The 18,858-nt window shown below is 31.3% G+C and overlaps 2 protein-coding genes and 1 non-coding gene across 3 annotated transcripts; 1 reads left to right on the top strand and 2 right to left on the bottom strand.

Moving 5' to 3' along the window:
* Nucleotides 1-1,855: 1,855 nt before the first annotated feature.
* On the bottom strand, nt 1,856-3,357 carry LOC105128111 (uncharacterized). The gene is made up of 4 exons (XM_011029634.1): nt 2,993-3,357; nt 2,644-2,684; nt 2,424-2,545; nt 1,856-1,944 (listed from the first exon to the last, which is right to left on the bottom strand). Exons 1-4 carry the CDS (start codon nt 3,038-3,040, stop codon nt 1,856-1,858), a joined length of 300 nt encoding a protein of 99 aa, XP_011027936.1. The 5' UTR covers nt 3,041-3,357.
* A 369-nt stretch (nt 3,358-3,726) lies between these two features.
* LOC105127989 (uncharacterized) lies at nt 3,727-6,988 on the bottom strand. The gene is made up of 3 exons (XM_011029480.1): nt 6,585-6,988; nt 4,718-4,870; nt 3,727-4,258 (listed from the first exon to the last, which is right to left on the bottom strand). Exons 1-3 carry the CDS (start codon nt 6,594-6,596, stop codon nt 4,001-4,003), a joined length of 423 nt encoding a protein of 140 aa, XP_011027782.1. The 5' UTR covers nt 6,597-6,988; the 3' UTR covers nt 3,727-4,000.
* A 6,288-nt stretch (nt 6,989-13,276) lies between these two features.
* Nucleotides 13,277-13,348, top strand: TRNAD-GUC (transfer RNA aspartic acid (anticodon GUC)). Its single transcript has one exon. It is a non-coding gene; the product is annotated as a tRNA-Asp (tRNA).
* Nucleotides 13,349-18,858: the final 5,510 nt, after the last annotated feature.

Below are 18,858 nucleotides of genomic sequence, written 5' to 3'. Positions count from 1 at the left end.
TTAAAAATAAATATTTTTTTATAAAAAAAAAAAAAAACAAGCTATATATACATCACCTAAATGTCATAAGTGCCTCCCACACAAGCTAACTATTTTTTATTTTTTAATATTTTTATATTTTTGCAAAGATCAAATTATCTCCCTCAACTAACTTGATTATAACAAAAAAAAATCATTGTTAAAATAAATAAAAAAAACTTTAAGACTAGTTTTGATATTTTATATTTTCAATGTTATTTTGATTACTTTCCTATATCATTGTTATTTTTATATTTAGTCAAATATTAAATCTCTCCTCAGCTGCCTAATAATTATAGAAAAACTATTATAAAATTACAAAAAAGTCCATTGAGGCTAGTTTTGACTTTTTATTGCCTCAAATGTCATTTTAATAATTTTAATATGCTTTTAAAATGGGAACTATATTTTCAAAATAAAAAAGACTTAATTATCTCCAATCAATTTATTAATAACTAATTAACCCTGTAAAAAAACTTGAATGGCGCTAATAAAGTTTTTTAAATGGGAAGAATAAAACTATAAAAACACTGTTCCAGTAATTGTTTTAGCTTCAAATCAGAACGATATCTACACGAAAAAGGCTATAATTAACCTCAGTGATATGGTTTGTTTCATGTATTTGGGTATAGTTCTACCTAACACAAACATGAATTTTAATTTGGAACCTACCCGTACACATATTGCCAACAATTTTAAAAGGGTGTGCATCAAAAAATCAAATCAAGCATTTTACTAGCGTGTAGCAATTGAAAAATACAGAAATGCATCTATATCCATGAGATACCTGCTTCAAAAGGTGCTTGCAGAACAACCTTCAGATTTTTATGATTACACCAAGGAGAACAATGTATCAAGCAAGTCTAGCACAGTCCAATAAAATCATGAAAAACTATGATCAATGCACTGCATCCAAACAGAGAACACTCATCCATTTACAGTACAAGAGGCATGAGGAGAAATGCCACTATAACCTTCAAGCAATTGCTAGTTCGATATTAGCGAAACCAACAAAGTGAAGTTTGATAGTGAAACTTGGGAAATTACTCAAGCCAAACAAAGCCAGTAAGTAATGATCAGGGAAATTGAAGAACATGTAAGAACAGTACACCATCACATAAAAAGAAAAAATTAGGAACAAATGAAGCAACAATAGCTACAACGAAAACAATCTAGCTAGCTACAGGAAATGAAGTTTGGGGAGTAGATTGGAGCTCTAATAAAAGATCTTCAAATTACAAAAGCATGTAAGAAGCATGATTAGTCTCTTCATGCTTCTCAAGTAATCAAGATTATCTACCATTGCATTGTTAGCTTTATAAACAGCATGAAGCATGTAAAATCCTAATACAAGCTTTATTCGAACACCTTCTCATAATGTGCTTGTACAAAAAAATGCTCGATCCCTTGACTTTCATCATAGATCATCATTGCAATCTGAGTGAATACAACAAATTAGTGTTGTTCTTTTATACCTACATTCGCATGAATATGAAATGAAGGAAGAGTCTTGGTGTCAGCAAACAGGAAATCGGCTTTGGATTCCATCTAATGTTTTTATACTCCAATTCAGTATCAAATTAGTAACTATGTTTCAGTGACTGAATAATAAAATCAGACATATGGAAACATCAGTACTAGCAAAAATGAAATATTTTAGATCACTGTTGAACCATCTAAGGTGATCAGTTGCCATTTGTGAGATTTTTTTTTTTTTTAATGAATCTAGCAAATTCGTTACGAAGGTGAAAAAACAACTGAAATGGTTGAGGAATAAATGAATTCCACAATTCCATGACATTGGTTGTGTTCGTTCTCTCAACTTTTGACCTTATCTCTAGAAAATACACAGTCCTAATCCACTCAAAGTCAAAAATAGCATTCTCCATCTTTCATCGCTTGATCTTCTTCTAGGCTTGCGCTGCCCTACAAAAGGATAGAAGAACAACATTCTTTCATTTTGCAAGGGATAGAAGCAAGAGACCAGGTTATTAAAAACCATAAAATCTTCATGCATAAATAAAGCAAGATTCACATCACAACGATTTCAGCACTGAAGGCCCTTCCTCATCTTATTCAAACCTATCGCAGTTCTAGGCCTTCAAAGTTTCCCTCACTCCTAAGCACCTAATTCAAAACGGGTTTCACAAGATATCAGAAGACAAACTTATATAACATCAAACCGAAGAGAAATCGGCAGCTATCATAACACAAATCCATACAACAAAAAAACCAACAGCCTGATAGCTATTACAATTAAGTCAAATTTCCCCCCATCAAAATCTATATTTTAACTCATAATATAATTCAAATTTCACCTAGACACAAAAGGGAAATGTCAAACAACCCACAAAGCTAAGCTCACAGCCAATCAACCAGTTCATTTAAAGATACAGTAAATTTACCTTCAGGCGTCCAGCCATAGCTGCGGCGAGAAACGGAGAGCATTGAATTAAGCAATGCGGAGGAAGTGGCAGTGTGGTATGGAAGCATTGTCTCTACACAGCAACTCATCTCCACTGGTGACCTTTCAAATTCAAAGCCCACCAAGAAACAATTTGACCTTAAATGCAGAAAAAAATCGTAACAGTAATAAAAAGGGTGGCGGGGTTTATTTTTTGGTACCTGAAAATATGAGGGGAGAAGGGGCCTTGTTTGAAGATGCGTGTTGGTTATTGGATTAAGGTTGCTCCTCTATAATAAATGAATCTAGTTCAGAAAAATTACTAAAAAAATTTATAGTTTCCTTTAATTATATATAAAAATACATAATTATATGGAATATATAAGTGTGTTATTATTAAAAAAAAAAAAATTATATGTTAATCTATGTGTTAATTTTACAAAATTTATAAAAACATTCATATTATAAAATATCATTTTAATTCTAATAATTAAAATAACATTAAAAGAATTAATATAAAAATAAAAAATAAAATTTTACAAGTAGTTTTTCTTTTCGTTCAACAATACAAAATGAAGAAAAAGCTGGTTTGGATCCGGGTTTCGATGCGGATGCCATTCTGGCAGCGGTGGAGGTAGAATGGAGGAAGGACCTCGCAGCTGCGGTGGCGGACAAGGCTATTTGGGGTAGAGCGTGATATTTTGATTCGATTGTTTTGGGCTCTGGATTCTTGTGGTTTTGGCAGACGACGTTGTGAGTGTTATGTATATGTGCTTGTACGAGGGAAACGGGTGCAGGCGGGTAGTCGCTTCTTGTTTGTTAATGTAGTCCTCCACATCATCCTTTTAATGTTTTGTCGAGAAATTATTAAATACAGTCTCTCACCAAGAGGAAAATGGGATACATAAATATTTATTATGATGAGTCTCATTTTCATTTGAACGAGAGAGCATTGTTCTGAGAATATATAATAATCTCTTTATCTTGTCAATAACTGTTGGTAATGTGATTGGTTTTGTTGGCAGTGAACAGACAAGACAGGCTTTGTTTGGAGAGTTGCCTGCCACGGCTGTTTCTTTGGAGATTTGGAAGTTGAACTGTACTTTGGATTAAAAGTGATGAGGTAATTTCTCTTAAGGTTACGTCTTTGGCACTGAATAAAGGACGTGAATTTCTATTAATCAAACTAGCTAACAATCACACATTGTTACTCTCAGATATTATATGCTTCACCTTTGATTTTGAGATTGCTTTTCACAGTTTTGCATTGATGACTCTCCAACTTTCCTCTAGCACCAATCTCATTCCCAAGCTGATGTGGAATAAACTATATATGTAATACAAGGGCTAAGCAAATCAGGTGCTTTAGCAATTCGCGCAGCAGAGAAACCAGGAAGTTCTGCAGTAGGAATTTTGAGTTTGCCCCCAGCGGAACAATGCTTTATGGAAATGTCAATTGAATAGTAATGTTCAATTCACAAAAAATCCTTCTAAATACACAACAGAACAGAACAGGTATGATAAATGCCAGTGATGTTGTTTCCCTTTAAATGCCTCGTCTCACAAAAAAAAAAAAAATCATTGTCTCGACTTGCTCTTGCTTCTGCTCATCTTTTCTAGGGTGCCAGCTAGTAAAGGAATGCAAATTCCATGAGACATATCTGCCCTGCGTGCTCCAGAGACTTCAGAACTTGCAGCCCTAATAGCTCTTACGGCTATTTTTTCTTGTTCATCTGCATGGACTCTCCTTGGGAAGTACAAACCTCCATTCCCTGGTCTGATTCCAATTAGCCGGCCCAGTGGCACACTTTTGTCTTGGAAGAAGGATGCTGTTGACTGTAACATAAAAAACAGCACCACAAGAATTACTTCCAGTGGAAACAACTTAAGATGGACTTCAACGCAGCAGAGGTTCTTGGCGGTTTATTTTGGAAGGCAAAAGGAGCTTGTTTTTTTCTTCTCAATTTTCACATGATCAGTGATTTGGTTCAAATACTTGTTTGAAAACAAGAAATATGCACTGGCAAGACAATTGGAAATAATTAGAGTAAGAGAAGCACCGGCAATGCAACTTCTCAGGATTCTTTTCCATGATCTCTACTATATCTCCTATGGGGAGATGAATGGATACATCTTACAAGTTATTCAGAAATCATTCCTGCTGAGCTTAGACTGGAAGGTTCGGTTTACCAATCTAGCAACTAGGATAGTGAAAAATCGCAGTCATGCGCCACAGCACACGGACACAGACACTTTTATACCAAGAAATCTGGAGGAGGAAGAGCAGATTTTTACCTCAGTGTCAAGGTTGGAGGATGAGAACGAAGAGAAACTAGATGAGCGTATACGCAAGTAATACGGTTCTGCTGGAGCAGCCTGTATTGCCTCCATCACTCGTAGTCTTGTGCTCATCAGTCCGAGTGGCCATCCATTTGATGCCTCATTGCCCTGGGAAGAGGCATTGATTAATACATAGCTGAAGCGGATCAATCTCCTACTGATTAACTCTCAATATGTGTGGCCAATATAACTTAATGGCATCTTGACATTCTAATTAAGCTAATATATAGAAGGCCAGGATCTTTCAGCCATGTCCAAAGAAAACGGATAAACTACAAAAAACTAGAGAGAGAGAGAGAATGACAGAGTCCAGAAAGAGCTGTCATAATCTCAGCCTGTGAAGAAATATCACAAAGAATTCTGTGTTGAGGACTCAACTCTAATAAATTTTCCAGTTTGCTTTTGACTAAAAGAAATGAGCGAAACTGCAGGGTGACTACAAGCCAGAGCCTAGACCATATCTATGGAAATTACTGCCCTTATACCTCCTATTTTCAAGCGAAATTCTAAAAGCATTAAAGTCTTTCATGTTTCCTTCCCTTGAAAAAATGTTTTGGAAAATCAAGCAAATGCTTCTCATTAACCGAGAAGACTTTGAATGGTAACACTAACAGCTAGGTGAAAGCAATTTGTGATCAGGAAAGGACGCATCAACTCGGAAGTGGCAGCACTTGCACCCATCTCTTTTGCGGGAGGAAGCTCAAGAGGAACAGTCAAAGACTGAAAACTCAATTGATAGCTAATTGTTTTGGCGGGTAATATACAAGATTTCTTCAGGCATTTGAGCCTTCATGTAATTAAGTGCCTATACAGTGAGCACTTCTGATACTATGTAGACTCTGGGACTTTATATCCATAATTTCTATCTCATTATTTTTTCCGTCTTGGGCAAATTCAAATCCCAACAAATGTTATACTTAATATTCAATAGCAATTAGAATTAGTACCGAGTAAAATGAACTCCAAAAAGATTCTAAAAATACAAATCCCTCCTCTGCCATTGCAGGCAGTTTTCTCTACTAAGACAACATCTGTGCATAGATTTATATGTAAACAAGACTGGGACACAAGCTGTTTTCAGATTTGAGGTTTCGGTACTCTGACCACAAACTCGAGACATTCTAGGCAGGACATCCCCAGATCCATGGAAGGGTATAAATACATGTTGAAGTTTCATCAGATACAACCTCGAATCGCCAAATGAAGGACATATTTCTCCTCTCAATATACAACAAGTTGAAAAGAGTAGTAATCGGAACCTCTCATGGGTTTCTCCATCAGAAACATTTTTACATACTGCAGAACGATCCTTCTGGCTTTCACGTATAAGACCGATAGTAGTTACTTTCTACATCAAAAACTTTGAAAAGCGTAGAAATGCAAATACTTCTTCTTGGTATACACATTCATTACCCATCTGCTTTGTTGATATAATAATCATTGCATACAGCTGCATGTAAATCACACATGTCTAATTCTAACCATGAAATTAATGTTTGCAACCATCAGTAAACTAATCAGTAATCAGCATTATTTTCCAGAAATCAACTCCACAAGCCACCAAATAATTTCCCAATAGCAGAATTAATATAATTTGTCATTTCAGGAAATTCTCTGCCCTACCTCATTAATAACGAGAAAACCTCAACTCTATACCAGCAATACAATCTAGTACTATAGATATCTAAGAGATTTCCCAGAAAGGAAAAGAGAAAGAGAAACCTGCACAAGACTGGAACTAACAAAACATGCTAGAAACATGTTTATTAAACTTGACATGCAACAAATAAGAATTATCGACACGAAGAAGAAGAAATCTTACCTCTGCTGCCATGATGCCTGTTTTCTACAGCTCCGTCCACATGGAATGAAATGGAAGAGGAAGAAGAAGAAGAAGAATATGGTCAAAGTCTCACAAAGAATTTAATCACTCTCAATCTGAGTAAGAAATTGTGTGTGACAGGACCAATGAAAGAGTTTAAGCTCACTCCAAATTCTTACAATCAAAGTGACATGGGTCCCACGTATACAGTTTTTCTTTAATTAGAAATCGACAATCACCGCCAAGACTTCAACCATTTAACTTACCGCCATATTTTAAAACCCTTCATCGTACTCCGATGAGCCAATTAAACAGTCAAAGTGAAGTAGAAGCTGGTTTTATGATCATAAAGCTCCAGTTTTATGACTTCTGGTTAATGGGGTCTTTGCCCACCTGCCAATGGTTGATCAGAAGAAGCTTTACCTTAAGCAGGACACAATATGTGGAGTAGCTGAAGCATCACGCTGCTATTGAGGGCAACAGGACCCCTCTTTATGTCCGTAGCTATCAAATAGTAACCGCTAAAAATTTACTGCTCATGAATTATTTTGTTTGTCGACAAGGAAATAATTTGGTAACTTCTTCTCTGTGGAAGAGAGGACAAATCTGGAACTGAAGTTCTACCTTGCTACTATCTTAAAAGTCATATAAAAACAAAGAAAAAAAGCTCATAAAATTCTACTAGGACAATTTGTGCTGTTTCATGGTCTTTTCACTTGGACCGTTGCTGGGGTCTGTTAATATAATAGCCAGCAAGCAATGCAAAAACTTTTGGATCATCATTAAACGCTTAAAAATGGAGTTAAATTAGTTGCATCATCCATTGTTATTAAACCTACAATATCCTAGTTAGGGTAAATTAAAAAAAATAAAAATATTAAAACTACATTATTTAAATTTTTTATTAGGTTTATAAAGATCAACAGGATCCCAAGTTAACCTAAATTTGTTATCAGATCTCACCATCAATTTCCTTTATATTTTTTTATAAGGCATGGACTTGGCTAGCTCCAAGCTAACAGACCCTGGATTGACCCGCGTGGACTGATAGAGGTTTAACAAGGGTATCACCCGTATCTGGGTTGTTAGAGGCATTGATTAAGTACCATTTGTGGGCAAGCCTATTAATTTGACATTCTTGATTTCATATGAACTACTGGCCTGCATTGCATACAGGTGAAACAAGGGTATCACCCGTATCTGGGTTGTTAGAGGCATTGATTAGTACCATTTGTGGGCAAGCCTTTTAATTTGACATTCTTTTTTTTAGATTAATTTGACATTCTTGAATTCATATGAACTAACACTGGCCTGCATTGCATACAGGTGAAACATACAGACACGTGGACGATAATATAAGACCTGGAGGGATTTTACTCCTTGTTGCTGTTTTCAACCGAGGAATTTAATCTGCTCAACTAACCATAAATCACCATCCACCTAATTATATTTGAAGTATGTATGTGTATATTAAATGATAAAATAATAAAAATTATTTATATATGTGTGTTTTATGTTAATATTAAGGTATGTATATATTATATTATATTAAAAAATTTAAATATTTTTCAAATATATTTATCTAATATAAATATATATTTTAAATTGTAATGGGATGAATTTTGAGTTAAATTTGATAATATTCATGTAGTAAAAAAAAAAATCGGTCGGATTAAATTGTCTTCCAAGGTACTCCAGATATGATGAAGGCAGGCTGGGAGTCAGATGGGCATTTATCACCAGTGCATGGTTACACAGATATAAAATATATGGCTAGGGCCTAGATGCTGACATGGGAACAGATGACTGGGCCATCAAGCGAAAAGGAAATTAAATGTGAAAAAAGTAAGAGGTCACGATCAGATGAGAACACAGGCGGGACCCGGAGGCGTCGACGTGGCAATGAATGATGAGGTTGAAAAGTAATGTTTTGGTGATTAGTAAGTGTAAGGTAGCAGTAGCAGTTTACTAGTGATGCCGACATTTTCGTTATCTCTCCTACGGGCACTCTTCTCTTCTCTTTCAAAATGATGATATTTAAAAATTATATTTTGGTCATACTGTTTTTTTTTTTTAAATAATTAAAGAAGAACATAAATAATATTAAAAAAAAATAATTAAAGAAGAACATAAATAATATTTGAATTTATTAAAAGTAATAAAAATACTTTTCTGTCTTAATTTTTTTATTTTCTCTTTCATATTTATATTTTATTTTCTGTATCTATTTTTTATAGTGAGTATTGATAATTATATATTCTTTGAATATCGTGAAATTCCTCATCAAATGATTTTCAGATTGTATTATTTTTATGAATTGTATATGTAAGAAAAATAAGTGAAGTAAGGTCTTTTGATTATTATTATTTTAGTTACTTGAAATTAGATATTTGGTGTCATGTAAGTTTATGTAATATCAAGTTTAATTATCTTATTATTCATAATTTGTTTATCTCTAAATAAAAAAGAAGGAAAAATAAATTAAAGTGATTTAGATTAATGGTTTATTTGGGATTGTGATGGTGATTGTGATTTAAAGTGTGTTTTTTTAATATATTGAAATAATATTTTTTTTATTTTTAAAATTAGAATATAAAAATAATTAAAAAATATAAAAAATTAAATTAAAAAAAAATTCCAAACCGGCTTTAAAAACCTCTATTGTTAATAACCTCTCTTGCTCTTAAAGCTTTCTTTGTATTACCTCATTCAACAGTGGCTTATGCATGATTACTAGCCCGTCGAGGGAAAAAACAGGGCAAGAAGTCTGATTAATTACTGCATCTAATCCATTTTATTTATTTATTAAAAAAAACTAGCATATTTATTTTGCATGTTACTATAAAAGCAGGTATGAATGTGCTTTAAATTACTACAGTGCATTTACATTGTAAAATTAACTATTTCTAAGATTCATAAAACTATAATTTGTAACCTTCATTTTTTTTATTTTTTTTATAATTGATGCTTGTAGTTTTAGATATTTACTGGGTCTGTACCTGTATTTTATCGCAAGATCAAACTTTTTTTTCTGTAAAAAATATATTTGATTGTTATAAACATGTTTTTTAAAAAAATAAATTGTGACTAATTCATAGTCATTGAGATAAATAAATTGATTTTATTTTAATTATATAATAAAAAAATGATAACATTATATATGCTGAATTTTTTTAAAATCAAGATAACCTAGAGAAAAATATTTTTATAAAATGGTATAAATGATTTAGCTCAGTTCTTAATTCATTAAATATAAAATGATAAAATGGATTAAAAACTAGACCTAAAAAAATAAATCCTAGTTAATCTAGGTTAGTATTATAAATCTATGACCCCAGTAATTAGACTTTAATAAACTCAATTTATCTTATAAAAACCACAACTTAGATCATAAGATAAACAAAACTTATTAGAAAAAAATTAAAAAAATAATTTTAAAAAAATAATAACTTACCTTACTTTTTAAATATGTGATCTAGATCATAAGACATAAAACATCTTATCTAGAAAAAACATTATGCTTAATTTCTAATTAACCAAATATGAAAATATAAAATTAAAAAAATAATTATATAAAATAATTTAAAATAAAAAATAAAACTAAAATTGTAATATAACTTAAATCTTCTATGTTATTAAAGGTGAAATTGAAAAGAAAATTTAATTTAGCAAAGAACCCTAAAAAAAATCAAAAAAACAAGGATCAAAATTGACATAACAAATTTAAAAAAAAATGATTGAATGAAGAAAATGAAAAGAAAATTAAATTTAAAAGAAGAAAAAAATTAAAAGAATGAGGATCAAATTGGTAAAAATAATATACTATAATTTTAGTATGAAGGATAAAATTTAAAACAAATAAATGTTTTACAAAAAAGCCAAGAGAAAAAAAAATAATAGGGATCAAATTAGAAATAATAATATATGTTGAATTAGGATTAAATGATGAAATTGAAGAAAAATAAAACACTTACAAAAAGACCAAGAACAAAATTTAAAATCAGAAGAATAAGAACTAAATTTGAAATACCAACAACAAAAGGAACCAAGTTATCATTATAAAGGGAGAAGAGAGGAAAAGGATAAAAAACCATCTACTAGTAACAAATCGCCCATCAAATACCAATACACGCCACCTCAAAAGAAAAAGGATGTAGTGGTGCTTTTAATGACATGATCGAAAAACATTTTTTATATATCGGGAGCAATAGCACGTATCGTTTGATAGGCACGAAAGCCTTCCACACATTGGTGCATGCTACACGCTCACTAACTATTTTATATTTTTGTTTTTTATTAAAAAATTTAATTTCCTTTCACATAACACGGTAATTTCACATGACACAATAATAACAGGGGAAAAAAAAATACATTTGTGAAAAGATTAAAAGAAAGTCCTAGAGGTCAATTTTAATGCTTTGGTTTTTAAAAGTTATTTCTATATTTTACTGTGTTTTTTTTTAATATTTAATTAAATATTAAATTATCTCTTATCTAACATGATAATTACAAAAAACTTATTGTGAAAATGAGTTATTTTTTTATGCTAATGACATATTAGTTATTTTATTGTGTAATTAAAATTGAAAAATATTTTTTTATTAATTAATTTAATAATGATTAATAAACTTTATAAAAATATTTTAATGCCCCTAATTTTTTGATGGGGTCATGAAAACACAGTTTCAGTTAATACTATTTTTACTCACAAGTTACAGTAAAAATATCTCTTGTTTTAGCTTTAGTTAATATTTTAATCTTAAATTTTATTTTTATTTAATACTTTGATGTTGAGATTATAAATGAAATAAAAATCAATAAAAAGCGGAGAGACAAGAGAAAGAGTTTGGCATGCCACTTTTCAACCACAAAAATAAATGATTTTGATGTTTACGAGTTTAACTTGAAAATGAGAGTTATTTAGAAGTGATTTTTACCCATAACTATGCTAAAAGAATTATATCAAGGCCTAAAAACTTTTACTCAATTTATTTTTTTAAAATGGAAATAAAGAGGTGATTTTTAGATTGATTCGGGATTTATTTTTAGTTCAGAGTGATTAAGGTTTTTATAATATTTTTTAGGTTTTTTTAGTAAAAATATATTAAAATTTGGATTTTTCTTGGTTCTAAAATTAAGACCTCAATTTTTTCATCACAAAAAATAACCAAAAATCATTCTTGTTTTTAACATGTCATATGCTCGGATCCATTATATTAAAAGAAAGGAAACAAATTGAGCAGATGACTCATTATTTTCTAAAAAAAATAAAAACCAGGAACGAGGACGAAACGTGCCTTGTCTTTTTTAATGGTCTACAGTACATTTGTATTGTAAAATTAATTATTTCTATGACTCATGAAACTATAATTTGTAACCTTAATTTTCTTTTATACTTGTATATTTGATGCTTTTGGTTTTAGACATTCACTAGGTGTGGACCTGTGTTGTGTTTTGTTCAGCTACCATAAACATGTTTTTTTTTTAAAAGAAAGTTTGTGATTTGATTAATAAACCTAATTAAGTTAAATTTTTTTTAATTAGATAATAAAATAATAACATTAGGTATACTAAAGGTTTTTAAAAAAACCAAGATAATCTGGGAAAAAATATTCTTATAAAAAAAATAATATAACTCAATTTTTAATTCATCAAATACATAATGATAAAATTGAGTAAAAATTAGATCTAAAAAATAGATTTAGATCAACCTTAATTAATATGATAAATTTATAACTCCTATAATTAGAATCATGTTAAAACTATAACTTAAATTATAAGATTAGAATAATCTAATAGATAAAAATAAAAAAAAATTACAAAATCTATTTTTTTATTCTACTTAACTTATTAGGGTTGGAAATAAAGAGGTAATTTTTAGATTTATTTAGTACCTTTTTAGGTTAGAAATGGAGTTATTAAAGTTTCTATAATGTTTTTGAGTTTTTTTTACGAGAACATATTAAAATTTAGATTTCTCTTCATCCTAAAATTCAGACCTCAATGTTTTTATCATAAAAATAACTAAAATTTAATTTTTTAACATGTAATATGTTCAGATGATGTATTATCCGTTATATTAAATGAAAAGAAAAAAAACTTTAGCAAATCATTCGTTATTCTTTATAAAAAATAAAAACCACAAACGAGGACTAAAACATGCCTAGTCTTTTTTAATGGTTATCCAACTTTATTTTTTAAAATTAAAATTAAAATTTTCTTAAATACTATTTAAAAAATAGTTGATTGTGTTGTGGTTTTCAAATAATAATAGAGCTTTTTATGATAATATTAATAATTAATTTATAAAAAATTATATATGAACCCAATACATATAAACTTTTTTATAAACTTTTACTTATAATTTCCAATGAAATATCTATTTGTCTAGGTGCTCCTTGGGTCTTGTGGGTTGGTGTTTAGTTCTGAACTCAAGAAGCCATGGTTCAATCACTGATATCAGCATCAACAGAAACCATAAACAGCAACAAATAAGGTATTCTAAAATTCCTCCTTTTAGTTTCCAACTTAACTCAGCAGTGCAAAACCCTCATTTTTTCCCTTCCTCATCACAAGCTGCAGTCTTCAGAAAAGAAATCAATATGCAAGGAGCATGATATAAATATGACGACTACGCATGAAGAGGATTGGAAATTAATATATTTATATAATTAGTAGCCCGCAGCAACAAGGTCGTTGTAGTATAGTGGTGAGTATTCCCGCCTGTCACGCGGGTGACCCGGGTTCGATCCCCGGCAACGGCGTAAAACTTTTTGTTCACTTCCTCTTGATTAGCAAGTAGCCTGCAGCGACAGTACCTTGAAATATATGCAATTTTAGCTTGTATTCAATAGAACAAAAACAAAGGTAAACGAAAAAACGGTAACTTGAGCTTATATTTGGCCATGTTTGCATGACTATTACCTAAATTTCCTCTTTTTTGATGGGTCAAAGTGGAACCGTTTATGCTTTGACCTGCCACTTTTTTTTTTTCCCCGGTTAGATTTAGCATTTTGTGATGCTAAGATCTGTAACGGTACAGCTAGAATCTGCAACCCCAAGCGCAGTGTTTAGTCCTCGTACAAAAATGTACTGGGATATGTGTAAAGATGGTGCCCTCATCCACACCAAAGGCCCTTGTTCTCGTATGTTTTGGTGATCTACAACAGTTCTTGACCATCAGCCAGGGTTCAAGCTTTGCTAGCACAGCAGTGGCAACTGGCAACAAAACAAACAGTACCATTATCTTGCAACAATTGAGGTATCCTAAAATACCCTTTCCCTTTTTAGCAATTTCTTTGTGTACGTTTATCCCCTTTATTTTCCTCCTATCGTATAGTTTTTGACCTTTAAAAGAATATGTAATAGAAAGAGAAATGACTCTAATATGCGATTAGTCGTCGTCTTAGTTATAAACTCCACTTTATATATGTTCAGAACATTCAATTGCTCCTATTACTTCAATTTTTTTCTTACAGCCAAGTGATATTGTTTCCCCGGCTAATCAAGATAATACCTCCCGAGCTCACGATGATACAACTGCAGTTCTATCATTAAAATAGTGGCCATCAAGCACTGAAACCAGTGGACTGTCCCAACAAAATGTTCAGCGAGCATGCTATGTAAACTTATTTAATGGGTGATAATTATAGTGCTGTTACAAGTTCAGGAACTAGCTAGACACTATGATGATATAGAGAGATGTTGATGGTGGTGTGGCAGCAGAAGGGGTGGGTGTGATTATTGCTTTTCCCCTACTTTATATTCTCCCATCTGCCAATTCACCCATCTCCATTTTCACCATCCATACCCCACATCATGACTGCTTCAATTATAGGTTCCCAATTCTGTGAATCTTGGTGAAATGGGGCTCCATATTCATTAAGATATCGTACCCATATGACCCAAAATTAGTTGCGGTAGGATCATCCATCAAGTACTTATTAACACTGCCATGTGAGAAAAGTCTCGAACTGCCACCACCTAAACACAACAAAACATTGGTCATAGGCCTGGAAGTTCAACAAGTCCAAAAGGTAAAAGACTTCAAAGCTTGAGAGCAGTAGAGTTTAGGGTTGGGAATAGATCGATTTGAAAATCCAAGCCATCCCACCATTCACGGAGAACCGCAACCAAATCTTACGTCGCTATGCCAGTAGTTTACCAGCTACTTGATCACCTCTAGAAGGCTGAAATTGAGAGTAATAAGTTGACAACGCGGAGACAAAAGACATGTTACCTTGGGCTTTTTTAACACAAGCTAGCTCCATTTTCGATTACCATTGTTTTTGGTGGATTTGGTGTCCTTCACATGATCTCTGGTAATGTTAATTAATTAAAAATCATCTGCTCCACTATGCTATGCTATTAGCTGCCTATATTAGATTAGATTAGCACACAAAATAAAGTGCAGAGATCGTCCAGTGCTGTGACACCACTGTTTCTCTGACATTGAATAACTTAAGTCGCCCCAATTAATTAACATATATACATGTAAGATATAATAAAGATTACTTTAAATTTAAAATATACTCTAAATTAACAATCACATCCCATTAGTTGATAGAAAGAAGGAAAGAAATTAATGCCATTGTGCTAATTATATGAACACGTCACATAGTATATTCTTACATGTAAGGAAATTAATTTAATTCCTTGCATATATTCCTTGCTGAAAGGGGGATATTATGTGGCCAAAATTGACAAATTAAAGACACGGTTTCCTAACGTCAAGGAAAGTAAAGTGAATGGCTTGATGAAGAAAGCACATGACATGCTGGATACATATTGCAATTGAGTCAAAATTCAATTTGAATATGCTGCTAGAAAAACAGTGAACAGTGACCGTATGTAGGATAGTGTCAAATTCAATAATAAAGGCAAAATCGGTATCAGTGAGCTAATGTGAGTTTCGACTTGTACAATAGGGCAGTCCAAGATAAAAAAAAAAATATATAATAAATTCAACAACATAGATTAATAATTATACATATAGTAGGTTATAGGGTCATCCAAACAGTTATAATTATAGCTTTAGAGGGAAATGAGTGTCTAAAAAATAATAAGAGCACGATTGAGATTACTTGTCAAGACATTAAAATTATAGGGCTATGGATAAAAACTACCCATTAAGTTAATGAAAATATAAGGGAGAAAATGTTTCACTACTTTCTAAAAAATAAAGATGATAATTTTATGCTTTATAATATTTTATTTTTGTTCATAAATAGATTGTAAAGCCTTGGTTATATAGCATGCAATTCTTTTACATAATACATACATACAAGTTTATGTATTTTTGTTGTTGTTAAGATTAATAAAAATTATGAATTTTTTTTGTATATGATGTGTATTGGTTTGCAATCTTTTTACTTGTATGATTCTGCTAACTTACAACTTATGGTACTGGAAAAAACCTCTCAGATGTGAAATTTTTTTAATTATAGATAAACATGAGTACAAAATATGAGAAAAGGTTGAGTTTAGTAGGGGTCGGACTGTCGAATAGGGTTAGAAATTTTCAACAAGAAATTAACTATATGACAATTGGCATTAAAACGTGGTTAAGTTCAGTGCAAATAATGGACATATCTATAAAGACAGGAAAAATGATAATTATGTGAAGCCATTGTGGAATAGTTTGTGAAACTAGTAGTTGTCAAGACTTATGAAGGTAATTTGACATATGATTATATAGATCATCAAACTGAGTTGTCTCGTTTGATATTATATGTTTATATATGGAACTGTTGGAGAGTTGAGTGAATTTTACAGGAGTTTATTAATTTGATTTTTCAAAGTGTTTTGTGTGGTGTTGTTTATATATAAAAAAAAGGATAAAAGTCTTGAATGCTTGAGAAAATGTTTGTGAAAATGGACTTGTGATTTGATAAATTGGTATAAGGGACTGCTAAGGAAATAAGAACAGCTTTTGTGTGACTTAGAGGAGTTGGATACAATTTTTAAAGAGGCATAACTGTATGTGACAGTGTTTCACAGATTCTTTTTTTTTTCCTGCTAGATGAGGTCAATGAGATTAATCTCAATATTTTAGTTTATGATTGAAAGTGCATTTTGATTTTGTGGGAAACAAATAAAACCCTATGAAAAAAAAAACTTTAGTCATAGCTTGATTTAAAAACAGGTTAACAATAGGATTATCAATGTCCTTGTCATTGTATAATCAATGGTTAGTGTTCTGGATATGAATGTGGGCAAAACCAAGAGGATTTATGTGTGGAACACATTTATGACAATAGAAAAATGTAATGCAGGGATATCCTAAATCTGTTTGACGAAGGTGTTGGTTTCTATTAGTGGGGTAGGTTTGTAATAGAATCAAATCTCCATATAAATACACTGATGAAAACACTAATGGAAAGACAGCGGGTAATGACATACTAGGAGATAATGTCAAATTCTGTAGTAGTGATGAAATTGACAACATTAACATATATGAGCAGTGGGCTGATGTGAGTTTGAACTTAAACAATGAGCAATCCAATATAAACAATAAACATGTTAGATTCAGCAGTATAGGTTGACAATTATATAATAGTATTGTGGGTTGCTATGACAATTACAATGATAACTTTACGGGGAAAATGAGTATCCATATCATGATAGCATGACCACTAAACATGGAGACATGTCTAAGATTGTTCCTCAAGATATTAAAATTATGAGATTATGAGTCAAAATCATTCATTAAGTTTATGAGAACACGAGAGAGAAAACATCTCATTAGTTTATAAAAAATAGGGATAATAATTTTATACTTTGTAACTTTTTATGCTTGTTTATAAATAAGTTACAGAGTTTTAGTTGTGCAGAGTGCGATTCTTTTACATAATACATATACAAGTTTATATATTTTATTTGTTATTGTAATTAATAAAGGTTGAGAATTTTTCATGCGTATGCCATGTACAAATTTGTTAACTCTTATCTCTTATGGGATTTTCCTTGCTTACAACCTGTGAGAATGAAAAAACATCTTTCAGGTGTGAGAGATATTTGTTCGTAGGCAAACATAAGTATAAAAAATGAAGAAAGACCGAGTTTAACAAGGGCTGGACTACCATATAGAGCTCGAAAATTTCAATGAAAAAATGATCACGTGACACAAACCCTCACAAAAGAGTGCAAGCCAGTGCCCAACAGAGCACAAATCAGAAACTCAGAAGTGCAAATCTGAGGCATCAGCTAAGCGCAAGCGTCTTGTGTGCTGGTCATGATCATACAACTACTTTTCAGCAACAAAGCAAGTGGTTCAAATTTCACCACGGTATGGAGGATGTGTACATTTACTATAGTTTATACGCGGTCCCAAATATTAAAACTTTAGCAGACTTTAACTCTACTCATTAAATAGTACATTTGTCCCTCTAGTTGTAAAATAAATTAATTAGATCTCTTTAAAAAAATAATATTTTTTAATGTTTCTAATCAATGTTACCAAACTTAATGTAATATTACTTTATTTTAAGAGTATCTTCTTTTTCCGGTAATCTTTTCATAATATCTATTTTTTTAAACAAACAATAAATTAGTTAAGAAAAAACCATAAAAGAGATGAGAATGATTAAATAATTACTTTTTTAAAGAGAAACTAATTACCGAATTTTTAACCCGAATTGGCATGTACCCAAGAAAACTCGAATTGGAACCAGCAGCAACTTGCGTAGTCGACTTGAAACTCTCCTCTCGTGCGATAATCCAGGAGAATGGTCGTTATCATAATTACGCATAACTTATGGATTGTTTTGGCAGGGACGATAAGGTTACCCCTGAAACAGCTTGAAAAAATGAATTTAAATAGACTTGAAAAATCAACGTACATTATTTTACATAAATTTCATTATTTAAAAAAAATTAATTATGAAAAAAAATATTATATTTTTTAAAATTATTTTTATAAACTATAATCTTAAAAATTACCACAATATTAAATACATATACATATTTAATTAACACTTGAGGAAGATTAAAAGTATTTATGTTGCTTTACATATTTTTATAAAAATATATTAAAACTTGTTTTTTTATTTCTTAACGAACTTGATATCAACATGATCATTTAAAAACATTTAAAAGTACATCAGATTAATACTTTTATAACTTAAACATGCCATGTGTAAATATATTATCAAATACCTCTCATAAAAAGAAATATTATCTAAAACCGTCTAATCGAGAGAATTGAAGGTATATCAAGGGAGGGACTAGCTCGTCCAGGGAGCACATGGGTTCCCCTCTTTTCCTTTCTTTCGCG

This window comes from Populus euphratica, unplaced genomic scaffold (assembly GCF_000495115.2).
Source record: "Populus euphratica unplaced genomic scaffold, PopEup_1.0 scaffold15.1, whole genome shotgun sequence".
In the NCBI taxonomy this organism is placed as follows: Eukaryota; Viridiplantae; Streptophyta; class Magnoliopsida; order Malpighiales; family Salicaceae; genus Populus; species Populus euphratica.
Note: the sequence above shows the minus strand (reverse complement) of the source record. Positions and strands in the feature narration are given on the sequence as shown.

Bases quoted from the DNA above. Each gene is read 5' to 3' on its own strand.
- LOC105128111 (XM_011029634.1), bottom strand. From the start codon at position 3,040: ATGGCATCCGCATCGAAACCCGGATCCAAACCAGCTTTTTCTTCATTT. The intron at 2,546-2,643 runs GTACCAAAAAAT...TGAATTTGAAAG, and splicing joins TTCTCCCCTCATATTTTCAG to GTCACCAGTGGAGATGAGTT. The intron at 1,945-2,423 runs GTAAATTTACTG...ATCCTTTTGTAG, and splicing joins CTATGGCTGGACGCCTGAAG to GGCAGCGCAAGCCTAGAAGA.
- LOC105127989 (XM_011029480.1), bottom strand. The intron at 4,259-4,717 runs GTAAAAATCTGC...TTTATGTTACAG, and splicing joins CCTCCAACCTTGACACTGAG to TCAACAGCATCCTTCTTCCA.